This window comes from Phyllopteryx taeniolatus, chromosome 12 (assembly GCF_024500385.1).
Source record: "Phyllopteryx taeniolatus isolate TA_2022b chromosome 12, UOR_Ptae_1.2, whole genome shotgun sequence".
Classification (NCBI taxonomy): domain Eukaryota; kingdom Metazoa; phylum Chordata; class Actinopteri; order Syngnathiformes; family Syngnathidae; genus Phyllopteryx; species Phyllopteryx taeniolatus.
In genome coordinates this window covers 11,404,037-11,428,225 of record NC_084513.1, presented here as the reverse complement: position 1 = coordinate 11,428,225, position 24,189 = coordinate 11,404,037, and the positions used below count along the sequence as shown (strand labels likewise).

Genomic DNA, 24,189 nt, shown 5'->3' with positions numbered 1-24,189 from the left:
CAAAAAATGGAATTGTCTTTTGTTTCTTTAACACTTCAATGCTAATTAAATGTAATTAATCTTGGGGTCAAATAAAGTCCTTCAGGGATCGATCACAGATGAAAATTGTGGCTCCCACAGATTGGCTGGTGCCCATCAACCAATTACCAATACTCCTGGGGCCTCATTTATCAATAAGTGCATAGAACAAGTTCTAAATTTGTTTGTAGTACTGAAATTTATTAATTTGTTTTTGGTGAGTACTATGTATGTAACATTTTACCAACACGACCAATTGAGCATTTCTATATAGATGTATGTACAATATGTATATATGGATGGATGGCTGTATAGGTGGACGGACTGATTGATGCATGGACGTACATTATGTAAAGATGTAAGGATGGATATTAATAACGATAATAGAAATAACTTTTCTAGTATTTACAGTATGGCACTGAACATTTTTAAGGTCTTTAAAAAAACCTTTAAAACAATAACATTTAATTAAAAACATTTAAACAAATAATCTCTTGAGAGAGACTTCAAGAGCAATGGATAACCCAAAAATATTGTACATTATAATTAAAAAAATAGAGTAACAACTGAAATAACACTTATTTAAAATAAATCTGCAAGACAGCGTATATATACATATGTATTTACATATATATATATATATATATATGTATATATATATATATACGTGTGTATATATATATGTATATATATGTATATATATACGTATGTATAAATATATATGTATATATATATACGTATGTATACATATATATATATATATATATATATATACGTATGTATATATATATATATGTATATATATACATATATATATGTATATATATATACGTATGTATATATATATATATATATGTATATATATACGTATGTATACATATATATGTATATATATATACGTATGTATACATATATATATACGTATGTATATATATATATGTATATATATACATATATATGTATATATATATACGTATGTATACATATATATATATACGTATGTATATATATATATATATATGTATATATATACATATATATATGTATATATATATATATATGTATATATATACATATATATATGTATATATATATACGTATGTATATATATATATATATATGTATATATATACGTATGTATACATATATATATATATATATATACGTATGTATATATATATATATATATTTATATATATACATATATATATGTATATATATATACGTATGTATATATGTATATATATACGTATGTATATACATATATACGTATGTATATATATATACGTATGTATATATATATATACGTATGTATATACATATATACGTATGTATATATATGTGTGTATATATATGTATATATATATATGTATATACATATATATGTATATACATATATATATATATGTGTATATACATATATATATGTATATATATATACGCATGTATATATATGTATATATATATATACGTATGTATATATATATATACGTATGTATATATATATGTATATATATACGTATGTATATATATATATATACGTATGTATATATATATATACGTATGTATATACATATATATGTATATACATATATATGTATATACGTATATATGTATATACGTATATATGTATATATATATATATATATATATATATACACATATATATTTCTGCCTATGTGTTCGAATAAAGCAATCGATCAATCAAGTGGCCACACACATTGTAGTGTGTGGCTGTGCTTCACATGTCTCCATCAGTGGTCTGAGGCTGTGTAATCCTCTTACATTCTCTCCCTGCAGGGGAGGGGTTGTAAAGCTCTCACTCATTGCGTTGCACACTTTCCTCCCCTGTGTGTGTATGCATGTGGGAGTGTGTGTGTGTGTGTGTGTGTGTATGCGTGCCGGCCGCGTGGAGCGAGCAGAGAAGCAGCGTCCAGCCGGAGGGAACCCATGCGGTCCTTGCCATGACTCGACCCGGCAAGCAGAGCCTTAACGCGCTTTGGATTTTGCTGTGTGTGGCCCAGCTGAGCGCAGGTACCCAGCGCACACACACACACACACGAGGAAAACCATGTCTTTTTTTTTATTATTATTGTGTGTGACTCATGTACAAGCATGACTGCTTTGTGTTAATGTCTTGAGACATTTATTGTTTCATAAAAGTAACATTGATCAATCGAACATCTAGATGTCCTTGGATTGGGTAGGTGTACCTAATGTTGTGTCCAGTGACTGTAATATACTGTACTGTACTGCACTGTACTCAGAGGAGTATTTCGTCATCTTGGGGCCCTGCACATCAGATTTGTAATATTGTTTATCATCAACTAAAAAAAGTGGTTTTTGAGAAAACTCCTATTTCCTGAGCAACTTTAAGTAATTTCTATGCTTTGACTTTAATTGATAAGAACATGAATGAACATATACTATTCAACCGTTTTGAGCGCTTTAATACTCACATCTTTTCACGAAATCCATCACGACTGCATTCTCCTAGACTGACACTGACAGTAGTGCTACTTCATGGCAAGAAAGCAGTGGCGGTTTCCGGTATCTGCAATATTTGCGGCCACACAGAGCGGCAATATGTTACAGTAAGTGCAGAGGTGGGTAGTAAGGCGTTATATTTACCCCGTTACATTGAGCTAAATTCCGCTCGCTATTTTCATTTTCATTAATCGCTCTAATCTAATAGAAATCTAATTAATGAATCATTGTATTAATTCTCGGCATCTTAAGGATTTTGCTAATACAAGTGAGAGGTTATCGATGTTAAGCTAGTATGACATCGTCATTGTTCAAAGATCTCTGTATCTGGGGGCGGAGCTAAGATCAGTTTGTCGTTGGTCATGGCCGCAATTGTTTGTGCTTGCTTTGAGGGGTACATTCGACAATCGACTAACGGTCTTTTTCCGGTTCAAATGACAGTAAATTCAAATTAGGAGTAAAAGTACTCAACGTGTATTTTGCAACCCTTGTCCCGAATCAGGTCAACACATGCGCAGTAAGAAGATGGAATAGTCCATTGCATGAGAAGGGAGAGGGAGCACTGGAAACAATCCTGATGGGTTTTTAAGCACCTGAATTGAGACTAAAACAATAAGCATTGCTTCAAATGGAGGAAAACTTTATTAACTCTGCAATGGCCTCTGTTTGCCTAATGCTAAGTCCACCTCTGCGTGGACGTGAGGTCATTGCCTTTTTGCAGTCTACGGAGGGACTTACTGTCACACATAGGGCAACAGTGGGGGTGCAGAAATGCAGCACTGTGCATTAATGTGTAATAAGTGCAATAATGTACCACATAGGGATAATTATTTCTGTTCCAAAGTGGCTGTTGACAGCTCCGAGAATGTACATGCAGGACATCACCTGTAATCACAAATTAGTGGCAAGGACAGTCATGTATTTATATGGGGGGGAAATAATATTCATATGGATGTAGTTGCTATAGAAAGTCAGGTTGTATAATTAAACGTTTTCATAATAATTATAATGTGACATATTAACTGTATTGCAATAATAATTATAGTATAATTACCATGAAAATGTCCAAAAGTCCTCATCTTAATACATTTATTCTTATAATATTGGGTCTATATTCTTGTACAAAATCCAACAACTTTCAGGGTAATATTTTGGATTATTTTTTTTTTAACTGTGAAATTATAGTCCAGCTTACTTCCAAGTAGTATTTATTCTTTTTTTTTTTGCTGTTATTTTTCTGGTAGTATTTCTTTCTGGCGAAATTGCATTATTTTTGTGGCAATAGTTAGATTTCACAACATTTTTCTTTCCAGAAAAAGTACTGCTTTTTTGTGTAATATTTATATTTCTTCTCAGACAATTGAAATTTTCCCTGATAATAGTATGATTTTTTTTTTTTTGCTCATAAAATTACAAAAATCTTTGCTGGTAATATTTTTTGTCTCAATTTTTTTTTCCTTTTTTTCTGGTAATACCACTTGCTCAAAAAAATAAAGGGAGCACTTAACACATCCTAGATGTCAATAAATGAGATGTTGCAGTTGAACATCTTTATACATTACATAGTGGAATCCGTTGAGAACAAAATAGCATTGGAATGATTCATGGGCATCAAAGTCCTCATCCCATGGAGGTCCCACTCAAAATCCAAATGGGAAATCAGATCACAGGCTGATCCAACTTCTGTGGAAATCCAAATGAGCCTCAGTGGTGAGCGTGGCCTGTATGCACTGCCCACAACGCCGGGGCATGCTCCTGATGAGACGACGGATGTTCTCCTGAGGGTCTTCCCCGACCCGGATCGGAGCATAGTCAACTCCGGAAGAGTCTGCGGTTCGACGCGGGTTTGACGGACGGAACGAGACGTGAAGTCCCAGATGTGCTCGATTGGATTCAGGTCTGGGGATCGGGCAGGCCAGTCCATAACATAGATGCATTCATCGTGCAGGCTGGGTCGTTGTCCTCCTTCGGCCCACTCCACGTGTCCTGGCGTGCTCTCGCTCTCGACACTGTGCCGGGAGATGCGGCAAACCTTCTCGCCGCATGACGTGCCATCCTTGATGAGCTGCGCTACCTGAGCAACTTCTGTGGGGTGTAGACACCGCCTCATAATACCTCTAGTGATGAAAGAACAGCCAAAATGCAAAAGTGAACAAAAAAATCACGCAGAAAGGATGAGAACAAGGAAATGGTCTGTGGTCACCACCTGCAGAACCATCCCTTTCGAGAGTTGTCTTGCTAATTGCCTCTCATTACCACCTGTTGTCTGTTCCGATTGCACAATAGTCGGTGAAATGAATTCACAATTAGCATTGCTTTCTAACTGGACAGGCTGATCTCAAAGAAGTGTGATTGACTTGGAGTTGCGTCATGTTGTTTAAGTGTTCCCTATATTATTTGGAGCAGCATATTTCTTCTTGGAAATGTTATTGTTTATGGTAATATTTAATAATAATAATAATTTTAAAAAACCTGATTGAATGTGCGAGGAGACGCATTTATCGATAAGTCCACCTGCATTTCATTTTGTAACTGCAAACACAATGACACCATCCATCATCATCCTAATGAAGCCCAAAATGGGTTGAGAGTGTTTCTCTCATCGTAATCTGGCAGGGAGGAAGTGTTCATAAAACCCAGTCATCACTTCAGGGTTTACAAATTACATGCTTTAGTGAGGGACTTTTTATTTCAAACAATTCTCGGAAAAGGTCCCTGGAAGCCGGCAACACGGGGATGAGTGGTTGGCACATCTGCCTCGCAGTGAAGAGGATCTGCGTTCCAATCCCTGCTTGCGAATCCCACATTCCAAAATCATGCATGTTAGGTTCAACATTGTCCATAGGGCTGAATGTGACCGTGACTTCTATACTTTTTGTACAAAAACTACAACATTAACTTATTTGAAACGACTTTCCATTATATCAGCACACTAATTGAACACTAATAAAATGACTTTTTCTTACTGGTAACTTTTTTTTTTTTTTTCCCCCTCCCCACTCCTGCTTTCCACTATTTTATGACATTTCTGAACACTTGTAGGACAACTACTGTATATGTTACTCATGAGGCAAAACTACCGGTGGGCATTTTGGTGCTACTAGTAGGGTCCTGGAGGGAACAAGTGAGTGACACATTGTTACTAGTTGGGCCTAGCAGTGTTACTAGTCCATCACAGTAGTTTACTAGTGAGGTTTTTATTCGTGTACTCATGGGCCAAAAGTGGCACTAGTCCTGGAAAAACATTACTAGTAAGACAGTTGTTTACTAGTGCGACACTAGTCGTGTAGTGTAGGACAAAGTGCAAACTAGTACTACGTTTAACTGGATATCAAGGATATCAAATAAATGATGAAACAAGGATCACGAAAACTTTAATTTTAGTAAAGGTACAACATTGGGGGGGGGGGGAAACTTTACAATGTAATTTGATTCACATATGAACGGTTATTTGTTTACATGTGCCCTGTGATTGACAGCCGACCAGTCCAGAGTGTAACTCGTTTTTTGCCCCAAAGTCATGAATAACCCTAATGCGGATAAACGCCGTAGAAAATCTCTGGATGGATGTTTATTAGCATTTATATGTCAGGAAATGTGATATTGTTGCAAACTAACATGGCAGAGGAAAGTGAGTTTTTATTTACTTATCACAAATGTACTGTGTCAGATGACTTAGAGCCACCAAAACAAGTAACAAACAAACCAAAACAGTTTCCTATTACATATCAGACTAGTTCATTTAATTGACTACTATAATAATCTCAGTCATATCCTCCCTTTCATTTTCTCAAATTGTTTACTTGCGCTCGACTCGAGTTGTTGCCGGGCAACTGCCGGATGACCAATGATGAAAGAATTTTGATAAATACTTGAGATCCTTTGAGCAAAAATAAATAAATAAAAATTTAAAAAATATATATATATAAACCTAGCTCAAGGTCCTCCTTGCTGACAAGCTCAAACCTCAGAAATTGAAGAGGAGGCTCGGTCACATTGTTGCTATGCGTGACGTCTCTGCTGTTTTTGTGTTGAATTCTTTGGATTCGACGTGCACATTTCCTACACAAAGACACACGCATGCATGGATGGATGCATTTAGCAGGATTACCCCAAAAAATAACAAACCAATTCCCACAAAACTTGGTAGAGTCATCATGCATGATCCAAGGAAGACTTAGGATAAAGGTGCGGCTACGGGAATGTCTTTTTTTTTTTTTTTTTTTTTACCAAATCATGTCAGGTCAAGTTTATTTATACAGGGGTGCCTTGATAAACAGGTGATCCAACCTGTGAGTTTTTTTAGATTTGAGATATGAGATATGAGTTTGACTTGCGAGCACAAACTTGACATATGAGCACTGTCTGGTGGCAGTGTCAGATAGAATTAGTATTCTTAAAAAAAAAAGATGCTTCAAGCTGCCACTCAAAGTTTACTGTTAAACTACACATAAAACAAAGAGTGACACATTTTGTATTTAAAACCACCGCGTAGCTTAGCCTTTAGTCCACTAGCTTAAGGCTAATGCTAACATAAGCAATGATTAGCATCTATGTGGCTGTGTTATACCCCTTAAAGCAACGGATATTTGAACAAACACAACACGTACACAACCAAGTAACATGGAGACAGACAATATAACAGTACTCACATTAACATACTGTATTGTTTATCCTCTTCGAAAAATGACTGTCAGTCCCACTTGAGTTTTAGGCAGGACACGTCCAGCTATAGTATGATTGGCTGTCGCATCCAGGCAGGAAAATATCTGTATGAATTGGCCTTTGTACTGCCCCAGCTGGCTAACGCGCACACACCACCTTTAAGCTTCTGCATATGCTGTACCATGTGGACAAAACCTCTTGATCAATGAATTGTGAGTTCATATTTTAATTGTCACACAACAAGTGACCAAAGGCTCCATTTTCGTGACCGGTGTAAATCCGGCGCGGCAGGTAGTGTAAATCTGCACAGATCAGAAAGTGAATGCTTTGAGTACTAATACTGTGTATATATAATCCTCTCTTTGCTCCTCTGTGTTCTGATAGGAGTTATAATATTAATTGGCATCCAGTCAATTAGCTTGTCACTAGCACCTTGGCTTTAATATTAACACATGCACATGACACAACAGCTACCTTCTCTCATTCCAATTAAAACCTCACTATAAAGAAACATCAATGAAATCCTACCTAACAACATCAACAATGAGCTACGAATAAATAGAGAAAAAATGAGGAATGGTAATAATAATAGTGTGCTGTTACTGAGTGGTAGAAGTTAAGAAATGTTCCACATATTCTGGTTTGAGCCAGGTACTTAGACCACGACTGTATATCACTGTTAAGCAACATATAGCTCAGTCCAGATAGTGCGCTCAGAGCTTAGTCGGGGACAGGTTGGCGTGATTGGGTGGAACAAACAATTTTCTGAGCAATCAATCATCTCTCAAATGCCAGAGGTGCTGGGATTTAATTTAGGGGTGCTTGAGCCCTCTCAAAACTAGGCTAGACCCGCCTATTGGTCTACCTACTGCAGGGGTGTCAAACTCATTTTTGTCTCGGGCCGCATTGTAGCTATGATTTCACTCAGAGGGCCGTCAGAACAGTCAAATGTTTAATCACCAAATCATATTGAGGGATAACTAGTTTTGAAATCAGAAGACAAGGATAATAGTTTGTTCAAGTATTGTTTAAGTTACTGTAGAAGAAGGGTTTGGTAACAGAAAAATGCAATATCTCAACATTATTGTTTATTATTATGAGTTGACGAGCATGATTTGCTTTCGCGGGCCACATAAAATGATGTGATGGCCCGAATCTGGCCCCCGGGGCTTGAGTTTGACACCTATGACCTACTGCGTCGGACTTAGATGTGGTATGAGCAGGCGTAAGTGTAGATGGACGTTCTGTCACCAAATCGCCACTACGTCGGGTGCATGTCAAAGGACACACATTTGCTGCGCCGAGATGCCAAACTTGGCGCAGAACGGTCTGCCAAATTTGCAAACATGCGCATAGAGACTTGCGCTTGCACGAAAATCTGAATCCGCCGGCGTACGTGCCACGCCACGGATACACAGTCTACGAAAACACGTAAAGCCCCAAGTCTCGCTAGAATTCTGAAGTGCATCTTAAATTCCTAATTATAATGCATCTGCTCCATATGTTAGGTAATTTGAAGACTCAGAATATGTATGAATGAATGAAAGAATGCACAGTTGAATGAAAATGAAATGATGATGATTAAATGGCGCGTTCGCATGGATCAGGGACGTACTTTTCAAACAAAGCATGACAGCAGCTCCAGGTGGAACACGAGATTATGTGGGTGTTAAACTAAGAGGCATTACTCCTGTTCCTCCACACCAGCCACAGCCGCTTAACATGGCCGCCATTACATAACGGGTCTGCTTCCAAAGTGACAAACACTCTGTCAGGTACACCTGAAGTAAGTCCAGAGTCTCCAGTACAACATGTGTGTCTGCCTGTCTTATACTGTCCTGAGGTCAGGGGTCTGCAACCGGTGGCTCCAGAGCCACATGTGATACTTTCATCATTCTGTTGTGGCTCTCTGTGACTTTGCAAAATAAATACAGTCATGAGTAAGTCATGTAAATGAGTTCTTTGGTGCTTCAAATCTAATTCTAAATTGGAAGATTATGGTCTTCTTGTAACATTAAAATAAAATAAAAGTTAGGTTTTTTTGGTTTTGTTTTGTTTTTCTCTGTCGCTCAAAATATGCATCACAATTGCTGATTTATTTTTTATTTACACCTGATTTATTGAGCTATTCAACCCCCGGTAGGCAAACTATGGATAAATCCAAGAAAAGAGAAAGTTTCTGGAGAAAAAAAAATATATATATAATGTGCTACGTGCTATACGGACTATATTAAAAACAAACAACTCACGCCTCACAGATGACAGTTTACAATCGTGTGTGTGAAGATGAAGGTGAAGGTAATGAAGGTGTGCCAACACTGTGCACTGAGGTTCAGGAGCAAAAAAAAATCACTAACCAGGTAAAATAAATATTTTAATTGGCTATTATTTTGCAAATATATATTTTACATTAAGTGAAATAGTCCTTTTTAAGTCAAGGTGACAGCTAACTGCACGCTCTACACGTGACAAATTGATGACGGAACACAGAAGCAGACAGCATTTTTGGTTTCCTGTAGGTGGATAATTTATGTTTGGGTTTAATATCATAAACACGAGGAGGACTCCAATAAAGATTTTTTTTCAGTAAGCTTCAACTGAGTTATTTTTTTTTTCCAGAGTTCAAAATGTTTTTGTTACATGCGGAAATCAAAGTTTGTGTTCTCTATAACAGTTCGTTGATTTCCCAAAAGCAACATACTCCCTTTTTATATGCAGGAAAAAACATAACAATCTATGATGTGTTATCCTCACTTTCGATTTCAAAAGGATTTTGTTTCTCACTAAAAACACATTACAAACATTTTTGGTTGTTTCTTTGGGCAGGCTGTAACAGATTAATGACATTTCCATTGACTCAATGGGGAAAGATGATTTGAGATATGTGTGATTTGAGTTACGAGCGTGGTCAAGCAACAAATTAAAGTTGAATCTCAAAGCACGGCTGTACTTTTACTTAAGTACACGTGTTGAATGAGTACTACTTTTACCCTTGTATTTTATGTTATGTGTGCTGTTGTTGTTTCAGGTCTCAAATGCGTGTGCCAGCTGTGCGACAATCACGCCTGCGAGACGTCCGTCGACGGCGCCTGCTGGAACTCGGTGATGCTGATCGACGGACGAGAGGAGACGCTCAAGTCCTGCCTGTCGCCGTCCGAGATGAGAGGTCCGCTGTACTGCTACAGCTCCCCCAACATCGCCAAGAGGAACTGCTGCTTCACCGACTTCTGCAACAACGAAACGCTGCACTTACAACCCGGTACGCTCACACCAGCCATTACTGTACTGTAAGTCGTTCATGTAACCCACCCTCTAGTCGTCCTTGTTCATGTAAAATGTTAGTCCGGCCACGTGTTGCCACAAAGTATTATTTGACAATAACATAAACATCACAAGATGGCATGTTGGACAAACATCCATCAAATCTATCAATATTTCATGAAAGATGTTGAATAGCAGGCGGCACGGTGAACGACTGGTTAGAGCGTCTGCCTCACACTTCTGACCGGGTCAAATCCCATCCCCGCCTGTGGAGTTGCATGTTCTCCCGTGCCTCCGGGCACTCCGGTTTCCTCCCACATCCCAAAAACATGCATGGTAGGTTCATTGAAGTCTCTAAATTGCCCCAAGGTGTGAATGTGAATGGTTGTTTGTTTGTATGTGCCCTGCGATTGGCTGGCAACCAGTTCAGGGTGTACCCCGCCTCCTGCCCGATGATAGCTGGGATAGGCTCAGAAAATGGATGGCTGGATGGATGTTGAATAGCATTCACGTATACAGTGGTGCCTTGATATACGAGTGACCTGACTTAGGAGTGTTTCAAGACATGAGCTGTCACTCAGCCATTTTTTGGCTTTGACTTGCGAGGGCAAACTTGAGATACGAGCACTGCATGGTGGCAGTAAACTCACTTTACAATAAGCAATCATGGCAAATAGTGACCAATCCTTCGAAAAAAGGAGCTTTGAGGTGTTTAATGGCACTCCCAGTTGAAGTTTACTGCCATACTAAACATGAAACAAATACATTTACACATTGTGTACTTAAAACAACGATATAACTTTGCCTCAACAAATTTTTACTGAGTCACAGTTGTAATAGAGCTGTATTGTTGGTTATTTGTGTCAGCATGATTGTATTATACTGCCTCCCGGTGGCCAAGGCAGGCACACCAGAAGGAGCAGCACAATTACTTGAATTGCAGCATTAAATGTTTAATTCTTTACATTCTATTTTATTATGTTATTAATCTATGTTTTTATAAACCACAATATTATAGAGTGCAATGTTTCCTTATTAAAACACAACAGAAACATTTTGTTTTGGGGGGCTGGAACGCATAAATGAAATTTCCATTCATTTCAAAGGTCAACGATGATTGGAGATGCGAGTGTTTTGAGTTACGTGTGGTCATGAAACAGATTTATCTCGTATCTTAAGGCACCACTGCACTAATATGCAGATGCACAGGCTAACAGTCTGGGCAACGTAGATAAACGAAATTGGGAGGTTTCCTGTTCTTGTAACATGTTAGCCTGATTACTTGTTGCTCAGCAGAATTATTTTCCAACAACATAAATATCACAAAACACAATGTATATTTTAAACCATTACAACTAACTCTTAACTGCAGTAGAATTTTGCTTAGCTAGATCATACACATTTTCAAACTGAATCGCTGCCGGTGACTGAATTTGGTGGGGGTGCTGTCCTTCCTGCCAACCAAGGCATATTTGCCACCGGGTAGTATGAATGATTCAGTGTACAAGACATGAATTGCATTTGTGACTGTCAAATCATATTTACAAATGTCGTGGCTGGTGCGGTAAAGACATCTAGAGAGATTAATTTTGTTCTAGCCGTCGTCATTTGTTCCCGTCCTTGCCTAGGGAGTCAATTGCTGTGGGATTTCCCACTCATTGTGGCCCCGGCGAGACGAGGTTGATGCTGATCCTGCTTAGATCCTGTGACATAACAGCGATGGCACAGGCCACGAGACCGTGTTTAAACACCCGCCCCTCCTCCTCCTCTCTTTCTAAATACTGTACAGTCCAAATAAATGCTAGATGGCGGCCATAAGGCTGAGAGGGATTAATTACACCTGCAGTTAGACAACAGCAGCCGATGGAAACTGTTCAGAGGTCAAAAGGACTCTTCATAGCAAAATTGGGATTATTTTTCAGGACAGCAACTTCTGTCTTTCAGCAGAAATGTTCACATGCCCAAAAAGTAGGGATTCCATCGCTATTTTTCAATATAATCTCGCTTTTTCTCAACACAGAGTGTCCATCGATGAACAAGCGCGTGTATGCCAATTTAGTAAAATTCAGAAGGGTGCGCTTTTTAACCAGTTTATTTTGTACACCTTAACTTGCTCATCATCAGAGAAGTGACCCCTAACGCCTTCTTCTTTTAAAGGTCCAAAAAGCCGATAATCTGATGATCAAGTGAGTATGGTCATGGCCATGGTTGTCCAGCCTTCACAAGCTCCTTCGCTTGTCACGGAGGTCACTCAAAACAGACTCTTGTTCTTTGCCTTTGATCCTGGACACCCACTTTTTGAGTGTGCTGCAGTTTATTACAGCTTCCCCATACACATTTTGCAACCTTTTCAAAATGTTTAGTCGTGGTTTCCCTTCCAGTGCAAGAATTTCAATCACAGTTCTTTGCTTCTGCTTCAGGCATCCGACAATGACGTAATTTACAAAATGGCTGACAGAAAGAGGACAGGCTTAAACAGAACTTTTTTTTTTTTTTAATAAACCTTCAAACAAGTATTTAAACTACAAACTGTGGACATTTCTGGAAAAAAAATGCTAATTATTAGTAGGTTAAATTAAATTGGGCTCGTTACTTTATGGCTGCCTCTCGTATTTGTACTTTGTTGTTTCCGACCACTTGGTATAAATGATGCGTTTGTGTTATTTGCCATGAACACTGTGATAAGAAGACAAAATGACAAAGTTAGTTTTACAGCACATGAGCATATTGGAGGGCGCACAGCAGGGCTTGTATTTAGGGAAAAGGCCAAAGATGTCTTAGGAAACTGTGATGGAGTTCAAGTGCACATTGAGCCATCTCCATGTTTTTGGCCATCAACATGTTTTTGTGCTGGCAAACACTTCATGAGCACTACAATTCAGTCAAGCGTCACCAGCCATAATATTAGGTTGGTACATGTGCAAATCCAATAAATGAACTGAACAGTGTTCCCCCGCTATATCATGTTTTTAAAGCACATTTTTGACATGCTTTTTAAAAAAAAAATTACAGTATCGAGTGGGGCCTTGAAATACGAGTGACATTTTTCCAGAAGCGAGCCGTCATTCGGCCAATGTTTTGCTTTGATTTGGGAGAATTATTATTATAATATTTTTTTTTTTTTTAGCTATGAGCGCTCTGGTGGCAGTGAACTTAACTCAGTTCACAACAAACAGCATTTTGGCAAAGAGTGAACCACTCTTCAAAAAGAGGCTTCAAGCTGCTTAATGCCGCTCCCAGGTGATGTTTACTGTCCAACTAAACATCAAACAAAGGGAATTAGTCTCTGTGTATTTAAAAAAAAAAAAAAAAAAAAAACATACATCTTTGCCTTAAAAAAGTCTCTTTAGCTTAATGGTAACACACAATGCAAAACACTGTAGACGGACTAACATATGGTTTCTATGTGGTGGTGTTATAACACTTTAAGCAACGCATATTTGAACATAATTGGAGGAGCAACACGTAGACAGATAATATAACAATACTCACATGTATATACTTATATTCTCTATTGCTTGTCAATATATTACTAATATTGCTTCGACTTGGGAGTTTTGCCCGGCTCCATGTATATCGAAATGTCTGACCCTAGTGAGGATAGGCAATACAGAAAATGGATGGATGGATTATACTGCCCCCAGTTTTTTTGTTTTTTTTAACAGTTTCTATAAATTTGTGTTAGTTTTTAGAATTACATGGCAGACTGGATCAAAAGCTTTCGGCTGTTGGTGTCCCTCTGTGTAGTACACTGTTGTGCCCTAGCTATAGTTGTGGCTGCTGAGTACTCTGTGTAGCTCTTGTTTGTGTCCAGGGCTCATGTGTCCACCCACAGAGCCAAATAAAGGTCAGGCACAGAAAAGGCCACAAACACTTAACACCTGCGTGCATGTCAAGATATGATGCATCGTGTTGTTGTTTTTTACTGTGTGGAGGAAAGTTTATTAGACTAAAAGCAGTGGTTTTTGCTTATTATTGGGCAGCGCCATAGATGTTTGTTACGACATACAAAGTTTGCGGAATCTTCAATCTCTTTGTTTTTGCGTCCAGTTCAAGTTTGTCTTAGTGTTTGTGCTCATTCTGGTGATGGGTGAGCTGGGGCCTATCTCAGCTGGCTTTGGGCGAGAAGCGGGGTACAACCTGGACAGGACGCCAGCCAATCATAGGGCACATATAAAATAAACAACCATTCACATTCACATCTATAGACATTTTAGAGTCTTCAATTAACTTGACAGGCAAGTTTGTGGAATGAAGAAGGAAGTTCTTGGAGAACCTCTTGACTGTGTGGCTGTGTGACCACTCGCTGTGTCACTTTAGATAATTGTCTTCAAATACCAGCAGAGGGTGCACTTATCACAGTCAGCTGCAATGAATTCTAGACAGTTTCAAGGACAAAACCCTGATTTAATCCTTTATAATGGATGATTTTGACAATTAAATAAAAAATATAAACATGCTAATAAAGTGTTAATAAATCATGATAACATAAAGTCTTTGAAAATCAGTTTTTACCATTTAAATTTGGCCTGAAAACTTGGTTGACTGCTGCTTTTTAGGTCGTTATTTTTTTTTGCTTTTCAATTGTAATGTTTAGTTTTATCTTTTCATTTGCTGCTTTCCTTTTATGTTGGCATTTTATCTTGATTTTCATGTGGTTTTCTATTTTGATTAATCCAGCTTACTAATTAAAATAATTATGTATAATTCTTTTTTTTATCTTTTAGATATTATACAGTGGTGCCTTGCGGTACGAATGACCCGGCTTACGAGTTTTCCTTTGAGTTGGGAGTAAAAACCTGAGATACGAGTTGTTTCTCCACCTGCACGGTGGCAGTAAACGCAACTCACTTCACAATCAGCAGCAGTTTGGCAGGTAGTGAACAATTCTTGAAAAAAAGAAGCTTCAACTTGTTTATTGCCATCAAACAAAGAGGATTACACCTTGTGTATTTAAAACAACCCCATAACTTTGCCTTGAAGTCCGCTAGTTTATGATGCTGCAAGGATATTTATTAATTAATTTGAGGGATATTTGAACACCAACAATGGAGCAGCAACTGTAGACAGATATAGACAAACAATATAACCATACTCACAAGCATATATTCTTTATTCCCTGTGTAGAAAAACTAGAATTACTGCAGCTTACCGAGGCGTGGCCATTTGTGTCCGTATGCCAAAAACTGTTTCAATTGTTTACATTCTATTTAATTATATAATTACTGCATGTTTTACAGTAGTAGTGTAATCTTATGACAATAGTATGATATCTTTCTTATTAAAACACATTACACTTTTTTTTTTTAGGGGCGACTGGATTGAAATGAATGGCGTTTCCATTCAATTCAATGTGGAAAGATTGATTTGATTTGTGTTTTGAATTACAAGCATGGTCACGGAACAAATTAAACTTGTATCTCATGGCACCACTGTAAACTGTATATATTGTCATTCATATTTATCATTATTAATCTTATCTTTCTTTGCCTCTGTATATCAGTATGGGTTCATTTACCTTGTGTATGATTGGCGCGACACAAACTTGCCTTGCCTTTCCTCATCAGAGAGGCCTTTGGAAGATGGCGACAGCAGCAGTGGCAGCAGGTTGCAGTTGGCCGTGGTGATCGTGGTGCCCTCGTGCCTGCTATGCGTTGGCGTCATGCTGGGGGCGTTTGTGGTGCAGCGTCAGCGTTGCGCCTACAGCCAGGCGCACAAACACGACCCGGAGGAGGCCCTGGACGACCACATGCTCATGTCGCCTGACAAATGTCTCAAAGATCTCATCTACGACATGAGCACCTCCGGCTCGGGATCAGGTTGGCTTCTCTTAACTGCTGCTGACTCTTTCTCTTTTGTGTCTCTATGACTGTATATTCCTTTCTAAAATATATTACAAAAATGTTTCTTGTTTTTTGAGGCGAGGCCAGAATGAATTAATGGAACTTCCATTCATTTCAATGGGGAAAGATGATTTGAGTGTTTTGCGTTACGAATGTGGTCATGGAACGAATTAAACTCATATCTCAAGGCACCACTCGTTGAAGCGGTACATCTCGACTGAGAGGCTAGCTACGTATGTGGGGGATGAACTTAGTTTAGGCTGGGTTGTGATAGATAATCAGGAGAGTCTTCTTTACTTAAAGTAGGTACAGTATGTGGTGTCCACTACCAAAAAGGTTATCCTCGCCCTATAAAGGGCTAGAATTTGGGGTTCGCCTAATGAAAAAATAAATGTGCAATGGTGGACACATCTTTATGCAGGGCTTCCATTGCTGGTCCAGCGAACCATAGCCCGGACCATCGTTCTCCAGGAGAGCATCGGAAAGGGTCGCTTCGGCGAGGTTTGGCGAGGAAAGTGGCGGGGAGAGGACGTGGCCGTGAAGATCTTCTCCACCAGGGACGAGAGGTCCTGGTTCCGTGAAACGGAGATTTATCAGACCATCATGCTAAGACATGACAATATCCTGGGCTTCATTGCGGCTGACAACAAAGGTAGCAGAGCCTTACACAGCAGTGATTCTCAAAGTGTGTTATGCCGGCTCCCTCTAGTGGTGTGTGAAGAATCACTGAAATGAAAGTTTAAACTCTGCATAATGTTACAGTGACTAACGTTTTTGTAGTCCAGTACAGTAAATGTTTTTTTTGGGTACAATTCATTTGTATTTAACTTTTCAGTACAATACAGTTGCATTTAAACTTTTAAAAATGTGTGTTTTCAAACTGTTATTTAGGTGAAATTCTATGTGCAATACATTTTCATGGTATCATTATTGAAGAACATTTTTCCACCCTACATTTAAGCGCAGTGTTAATGTTCTAACTGTTGCACAATGTTGCAGTGGCTTAAAAGAATATATAATTGAGCAATATCACATGAAAGGGAGCGATGCTGTACTTTATATCATCAAGGCTGTGATTCAGTCAAAGATAATCACAGCTGTGATAATATATAGTACATCACAACCTTGAGTGTGCTATTTCTTTTATGCAACAGTTCGACAAGCACCATTTATTAGCTAACAGTAGTAAACGACAACAAATGATTTGTTGTTTTTGTAATCAGTAATTTGGTTCCACAAAAATAAATAGTTAAGGATACAATAGTATATTATGGCTATGTGATATTTCAGTTTAGTTTTTTTTAATAAATCTGCAAAAATTTCAACAATTCCGTTTTTTTCTGTCAATATGGGGTGCGGTGTGTACATTAATGAGGGGGGGGGGGGAAATGAACTTAAATGATTTTAACAAATGGCTGTAAGAGTGAAAAAAGAGTGAAAATTTTAAGGGGGTCTGAATACTTTCCGTCTAAAAATTGTTCTGCTGTGGTTCGTACCCCTCGTCCCCTTGTCTGTTCTATCCCTCTGTCTGTCCCCTAAAACACATTTCTGTCCAGCTGCATGTTCAATAAACATCACAATAGTTTAAAAAATTAAAAAATAAGCAGAGGGAGTATTTCAAACTCCCCTGTTGCACAGCAAAACTGTTCCAGCACAAAAGGCATACAGAGCCACCATTCTGCATGGCCATGCATGCAGCTGAACAGGACAGGTTTAAAAAAAAGGAAATAAGTTTTTAACAAACCACTGCAACGTAAGATTGCCACTGACAACTGATGTACAGGCCAATTTAAAAGTGTAGAACACCTGTGAAGCAGAATGATACAGTATGGAAAGTCCCAGTGTTGTCGTACTTTACAGTATATCATAATCACTCATTGAATGACTCGTCCAATCTATTTGCTGGGTCAGAACTAACGGTTGAATAATATACTGTGTAGAACTAAAAGCCGTGCCTTTTTTTTTTTTTTTTTTTTAAATGAACACTTCAGTCCACTATGCTCCTGTATTTTAAAGTTGATCATGATGGTGGTACTTGGTGAAAAAAGTATTTATGAAAGGGGCGCTAGGTGTAAAAGGTTTTGACATCCACCGTTTGACAGCATGGAGAAAGAGGATGATAATAGCTGGTAGCTGTCTATTGACTGCATACGGTGTGTTGCAGATAACGGCTCGTGGACTCAACTGTGGTTGGTGTCCGAGTACCACGAGCACGGCTCGCTGTTCGATTACCTGAACAGGTACACAGTGTCGGTGGAGAGCATGGTCGCCATCGCTCTCTCTGTCGCCAGCGGCCTGGCTCATCTCCACATGGAGATCATTGGCACACAAGGTAGGTGCATCTGTACACATTATATAAATAAATACCTGTCTAAGCATTTAGGAATATTTTATACAAACTCTTTAAATACAGTATACCTAATGTTGCGGCCAGTAACCGTATGTACCCTTACTAATGTTCTGTTCCGTTTGCAGGGAAGCCAGCCATCGCTCATAGGGATCTGAAGTCTAAAAATGTCTTGGTGAAGAAAAACGGCACCGCGGTCATCGCAGATTTGGGCTTGGCCGTGAAACACGACTCTGGCACCAACAGCATAGACATCCCGACCAACCACAGAGTGGGAACCAAGAGGTTGGACATACCTCAGTGAACACGCACTACCGTGACTTTGCTATTGTAAAACAATATTCATCCTTCCATCATATGGAAAGTGGATGGATGCAGTTTCACATCATGTTTACCTCCCAGAAGCAGATACCAAGAAGTCAATAGGCCCAAGTCCTGTTGTCTTCTGCAGGTACATGTCCCCTGAAATCCTGGACGAGACCATCAACGTGAGCAACTTTGAGTCATTCAAGCGGGCGGATATCTACTCGTTGGGTCTAGTGTTCTGGGAACTGGCTCGAAGATGTTCAGTGAGAGGTACAGTACCTTCCGCCATCCTCACACACAGTGTAAAAAGTGTAAAAAGTCAAGCTGAACCTAAAGTCTTTTCACACAGGACTTCACGAAGATTTCCAGCTGCCTTATTATGACCTGGTGCCTTCAGATCCCTCTGTGGAGGACATGAGGAAGGTGGTGTGCGAGCAGAAACTGCGACCAAACATTCCAAACCAGTGGCAGAGCTGTGAGGTGAGCTACAACTCATCAGTCTGATCATTTTTCTGCTCTTTCTTTAATGCCTAAAGGTGCCACTAGATGGCGCAAAATCCCTGGCTAAATAGGAACTTAATAATTGGTGTAAAGGAAGTACATCTCAACTGAGAGACAAGCTTTGTACAGGAATAAAGTTAAACCTTGGTGTTTAGTGAAAGTTACAGAATCTTTGCCGCATGGGCACGCATATTTACGGTGCATTTTTTCAAAATACATAATAATATGTAAAACTGCCACAAATAGCGAAAATACATGACTAATTGACCCCCCCTATACGATTATAATTGCCTATAGATGATGACAAAGTACCACTATTCTGTTAGCCAGGGCTTTGTCTAATAGAAGCTCCTCCTCTCACGACAATACAGTTCATTGGCACAACATGGCGCCAAAGCATTACTTTTATATTAGACAGGGCTTTGGCATGAGCACAAAAACAGTAAAAAGGCGTTTTTTTTTCCCCGTTTTTTTTTTTTTGTGAATAATGGAAGATAGGTAAAAAATATAAAAATCTGTGAATTGGTGAATTCACAAGTAGCTATTTGCAAATATAGTACACTATGTGTGGGAATACTGCGTATGGTTTAAACTACTAATATAGGCAATTATGATGATTTTAGTGTTTTTTTACTCCAATAATTATTTTTTTGGAACTATCTTATACTGTATGCCTATTTCTGAAGTTGTGACTGCAGCAAGCTGTTCTGCACTATTCGTGGTCCAGCCTGATCTCTAATCCAACACGAATAGCGGGGATGCACTGTATATTTAAAGCCTAAGAAATTCTTTTGTACCCTTTTCCTGACTGATACCTTTGAACAGTCAGATCCTTCTGAGACTGTGGAAGGTCTGCGGACCATGGCTTGTCAGGAAAAGCATACTAAAACTGCTGAACTTGATTTGGGGTTTATCAGAGGCACATTTAACATGGGTTTAAATGTGATTGGTTAATTCTGAACATACACATCCCCAGTTATTTTCACTAAAGCATAACAAATATGTTATTAGACACCTTTTTGAAACTAAAAAAAAAAACAATGTCTCCATGTGTACTATGTTGACAAGCTAGGCTCTGCGTGTGATGGGCAAACTGATGAGAGAGTGCTGGTACGCCAACCCTGCCGCCCGCCTCACCGCCCTGCGGGTCAAGAAGACCACGGCTCCACTGTCTGCTGTCAGGGAGGTCAAAGAGTAGAGACATTTCTCACCACAAAGCCGGCTCAGCGATGGTGCTGCTGGACTGGGACCACACTGGGATTTTACCCACATGGTATTCAAAATACAATCAGTCGATTGAGTTTGTTGTCGGTGCCAAAAAATCGTGAGGTGCCTGTGGCAGCTTAGCACCAATGTTGCGGTCTATAGAACCAAACAGATCATATAAAAACATGACTAATGTATAAACCTTGCTACCTCGCATATTGAAGTGCCCTAAAATTGCTCCTAGTCACCTTGTTGTGCCATGTCTTGTAGCGAACACAGTGTTTTAAAAGATAAGTAGTGTGCTATTTGTGAAAGTTACTGTAAGACAACCATACTTACTTTTAAATGCCACTTGCATAGGACATGTTTGACAATTTGCATGACAATGTCTGTTAAGTCAAATGTCCAAATGCTCTGTGAAAAGAGGCGCTCTGCATTTCACACTTCAAGTCAACAGGGGGCAGCAGTGATTCAGCAACTATTCTTTTACCGCAGTAACTTCCTAAGAAGGAGATGAAAGGCAAAGTTCATTTATAGTGGAACCGCTTATAGTCTTAATACAATCCTTTTCACGACTCGGATCATCCATCCATCCATCCATTTTCTGAGCCGCTTCTCCTCACTAGGGTCGCGGGCGTGCTGGAGCCTATCCCAGCTGTCATTGGGCAGGAGGCGGGGTACACCCTGAACTGGTTGCCAGCCAATCGCAGGGCACATAGAAACAAACAACCATTCGCACTCACAGTCATGCCTACGGGCAATTTAGAGTCTCCAATTAATGCATGTTTTTTGGGATGTGGGAGGAAACCGGAGTGCCCGGAGAAAACCCACGCAGGCACGGGGAGAACATGCAAACTCCACACAGGTGGGGCCGGGGATTGAACCCGGGTCCTCAGAACTGTGAGGCTGACGCTCTAACCAGTCGCCCACCGTGCCGCCAACTCGGATCAAAATCTATTTTATTTAAAATTTTGGAGCATTTTTTTCCCACCAGAAATCATTAACTCATTCACTGCCAGCCTTCCCAGTTAACATGGATATTTGACTTCTAAAGCCGTCAATGGCAGTGAATGTGTTAAAAGAGGCGCTAGCCACTAGCTAGCTCACGAGCTAGCTCACAAGGTAACAGGCTTCCGGGGCTCCTCTCAGCCGGCGGATGGGCGTTGGCCAGGGGATAGCATTAGCTAGCTCGCTGTAGTGGTACAAATGGCCCAAGTAGTATCTCACAATTCTTCCTATTCTTGTGTAGTTTATTTGGTGGTTGGCAAACCAGTATCTTGCAGTTGCGCCGGATGACCACTGAGGCAAAAACCTCATGAGACGTTTGGGGACCCCTGGAAGTCTCGGGGCCCCAGGCAATTGCCTGTGTTTACCTCATGGTAAATCCGCCCCTTTGCTTTGAATGCAAGTCCGCTTAACTTCATGAAATTGCTGGCGTATAAGTTGAGGGTGGTCCTTCTTCTGAATACTTGTTGTAAAAAAAGACAAAAGAAAAAGCAAAAAATAAATAAAAAGTGCGAAATGAATCCTTATACTTGTTGTAGACACACATAATCTTCCCCCAAATTTTGTTCCAATTTTGAATTGTATGACCTTGTTGGTGTTTGACTTTAGAGGTTCCACTGCAAATTGATTCCAGCTCTCCACTTTAATCTCATCAAAAAGAAAAAAGAAAAATGTATGATGTGTGTAGCCCTCTGGTCATGCTAGCTCAATATTGCCTCCTGAGTATGTTGGAATTACAAGACAAGTTGGCCTTGTCAGTGAAGAAGGAGAAGAAAAAAAAAAAAGGTAAACATCTTCATATTTTTCATTTGTTGTGTTTCTTAAGACTTGACAGTCACATGCTATAAGAATGTTAAAAAAGATTTTGCACAGTTAAAAGCATTCCGTTGCGGAAAAGAGCTGAATGTTAGTTTGTGGACAGACCAAAGGTCATCCATGAATGTGAAATGTATGTATTTATTCACTATGTGTTTTTATTTTTAACTTTCAAAAACCAAAGTTGCCTGAAAACCAGACAAATGTTAGCTGGAATAGGGAAAACATCATAGGAAGCTGCTTAAGAACAACAAGTACTTAATAGTACTTAAATATGATGATCTAATACCTAATTAGGTCATCTAATCTAATACCTGATGCAGAAGGGAAAGTGCACCCTGGTGCTTGTGTATGTGGACTTCAATGTTGAACTTGTTTGTGAAAATGTTATTCTGCAGAGAACTTTTCCATGTTTGTAGTCCCAATCACTTTTAAACGACATCTGGCTCCACATCCATCCACATGCACTTGTATCACTTGTGAAGGAACATACTGTTTCCAAACCTGTGTTAAAAGACGACATGGATAAATGTTGCAAATGTAAAGCACATATTTGCATCTTATTGTCATGGATTTTGTGTTGAAAGCACCGTAAAGAAATCCAAATGCAGGATTAATGAATGCCCTTTTTTTTTTTTTGCTTGATTTTGAATTATTGCTAACCAAGCTTTGAACTTCCATTGTGTCATATCTGCTTTTCCATGCCAGCCAAGCATGGATTGTTGAGATTATAAAGACTTTCTAAAGCGGAGGGATTTGTAATGTGCAAGTACTCAGCTAATCTGTTGATAGGAATACAAATCACAAATGTCATTAATGTGACTGCTGTAGGGTGGAACCCCTGAAGATGAATGGCCCTTAAGTTGTAAAGTTGGGAATATAACCAGTATTGTCTGGAAAAATGACAGCGTTAAATTAAAGATGTTCCACTTTATTCACCAATGTGATGTATCTTGTCTTTTTTGTTTTTTTACCGATTACTTCGATTTGACTGCTGTGAGTCTTTCCTGTGGTCATTGATATTGTGTTGTCTCTTTCATTTTGCACTATTTATAAAGAGTCAATAAAGTGTTGTTGTTGTGTGTGTGTGTGTGTGTGTGAATGAGCAGTATGCAGTCATTTTTTCAAAAGAAGCGTGTGGTGTGAAAGTCTTTTGATCATCATTGCATAAAGGCTTCCACAGTGTATACGGGTAACCTTTGGATTGTTAACGGCCGTGACTCATTCTCATCTTTCTGTTTTCTGACGAAGCTTATGATGCGAAGACGTCTGTTAGGCAGGAAGCAGTGCAGCAGACCGCAGTGCCGCGCTGATTGAGTTAAGAGGCCCAAATGTGGTTTGAGTCAAAGTTTACAAAGCATTTCATGGGAAGCACCTTAGTAGTGGGTTAACTTATTTTTTTGTTATTTTGTAGGAGAGTCATTTAAAGTTTTATGGCTGCCATTAAAGGATTGGAGCAATAGTGGTTTAAGTTCAAATACCTGTCAAATCTCTCAATATTTCATGAAACATGATAAATAACATTCACTTACACTAACATGCATATGCACTGGCAGCCGGGCTAAAGAAAAAATGCTGAATGCAATAATGGGCTGCACCCTATATGTGTCAAAATTGGAACTAAACCTTGCTTTCGACCAGTATTTATCTGAAAGATATGCTTTTTGTGAATTCATTTCTGCACTTAGCTAAAAGAAAATGACATGACAGACCAAGGTGTCGTCCTACAGCTCC

At 39.0% G+C, this 24,189-nt stretch overlaps 1 protein-coding gene across 2 annotated transcripts; it reads left to right on the top strand.

Moving 5' to 3' along the window:
• The first annotated feature begins 1,779 nt into the window (after positions 1-1,779).
• LOC133486922 (activin receptor type-1C) lies at positions 1,780-23,397 on the top strand. Of its 2 annotated transcripts, XM_061792781.1 has the most exons (9): positions 1,794-2,052; positions 10,199-10,429; positions 15,999-16,250; positions 16,696-16,926; positions 18,439-18,606; positions 18,750-18,906; positions 19,073-19,197; positions 19,277-19,407; positions 20,501-23,397. In XM_061792781.1, the coding sequence occupies exons 1-9, from the start codon at positions 1,881-1,883 to the stop codon at positions 20,624-20,626; spliced, it is 1,593 nt and encodes a 530-aa protein (XP_061648765.1). In that variant the 5' UTR covers positions 1,794-1,880; the 3' UTR covers positions 20,627-23,397. The 2 variants fall into 2 exon arrangements, 1 of the variants encoding a protein (XP_061648765.1); XR_009791154.1 differs by lacking the exon at positions 20,501-23,397 and having other exon boundaries at positions 1,780-2,052; positions 19,024-19,197.
• The last annotated feature ends 792 nt before the right edge of the window (positions 23,398-24,189 follow it).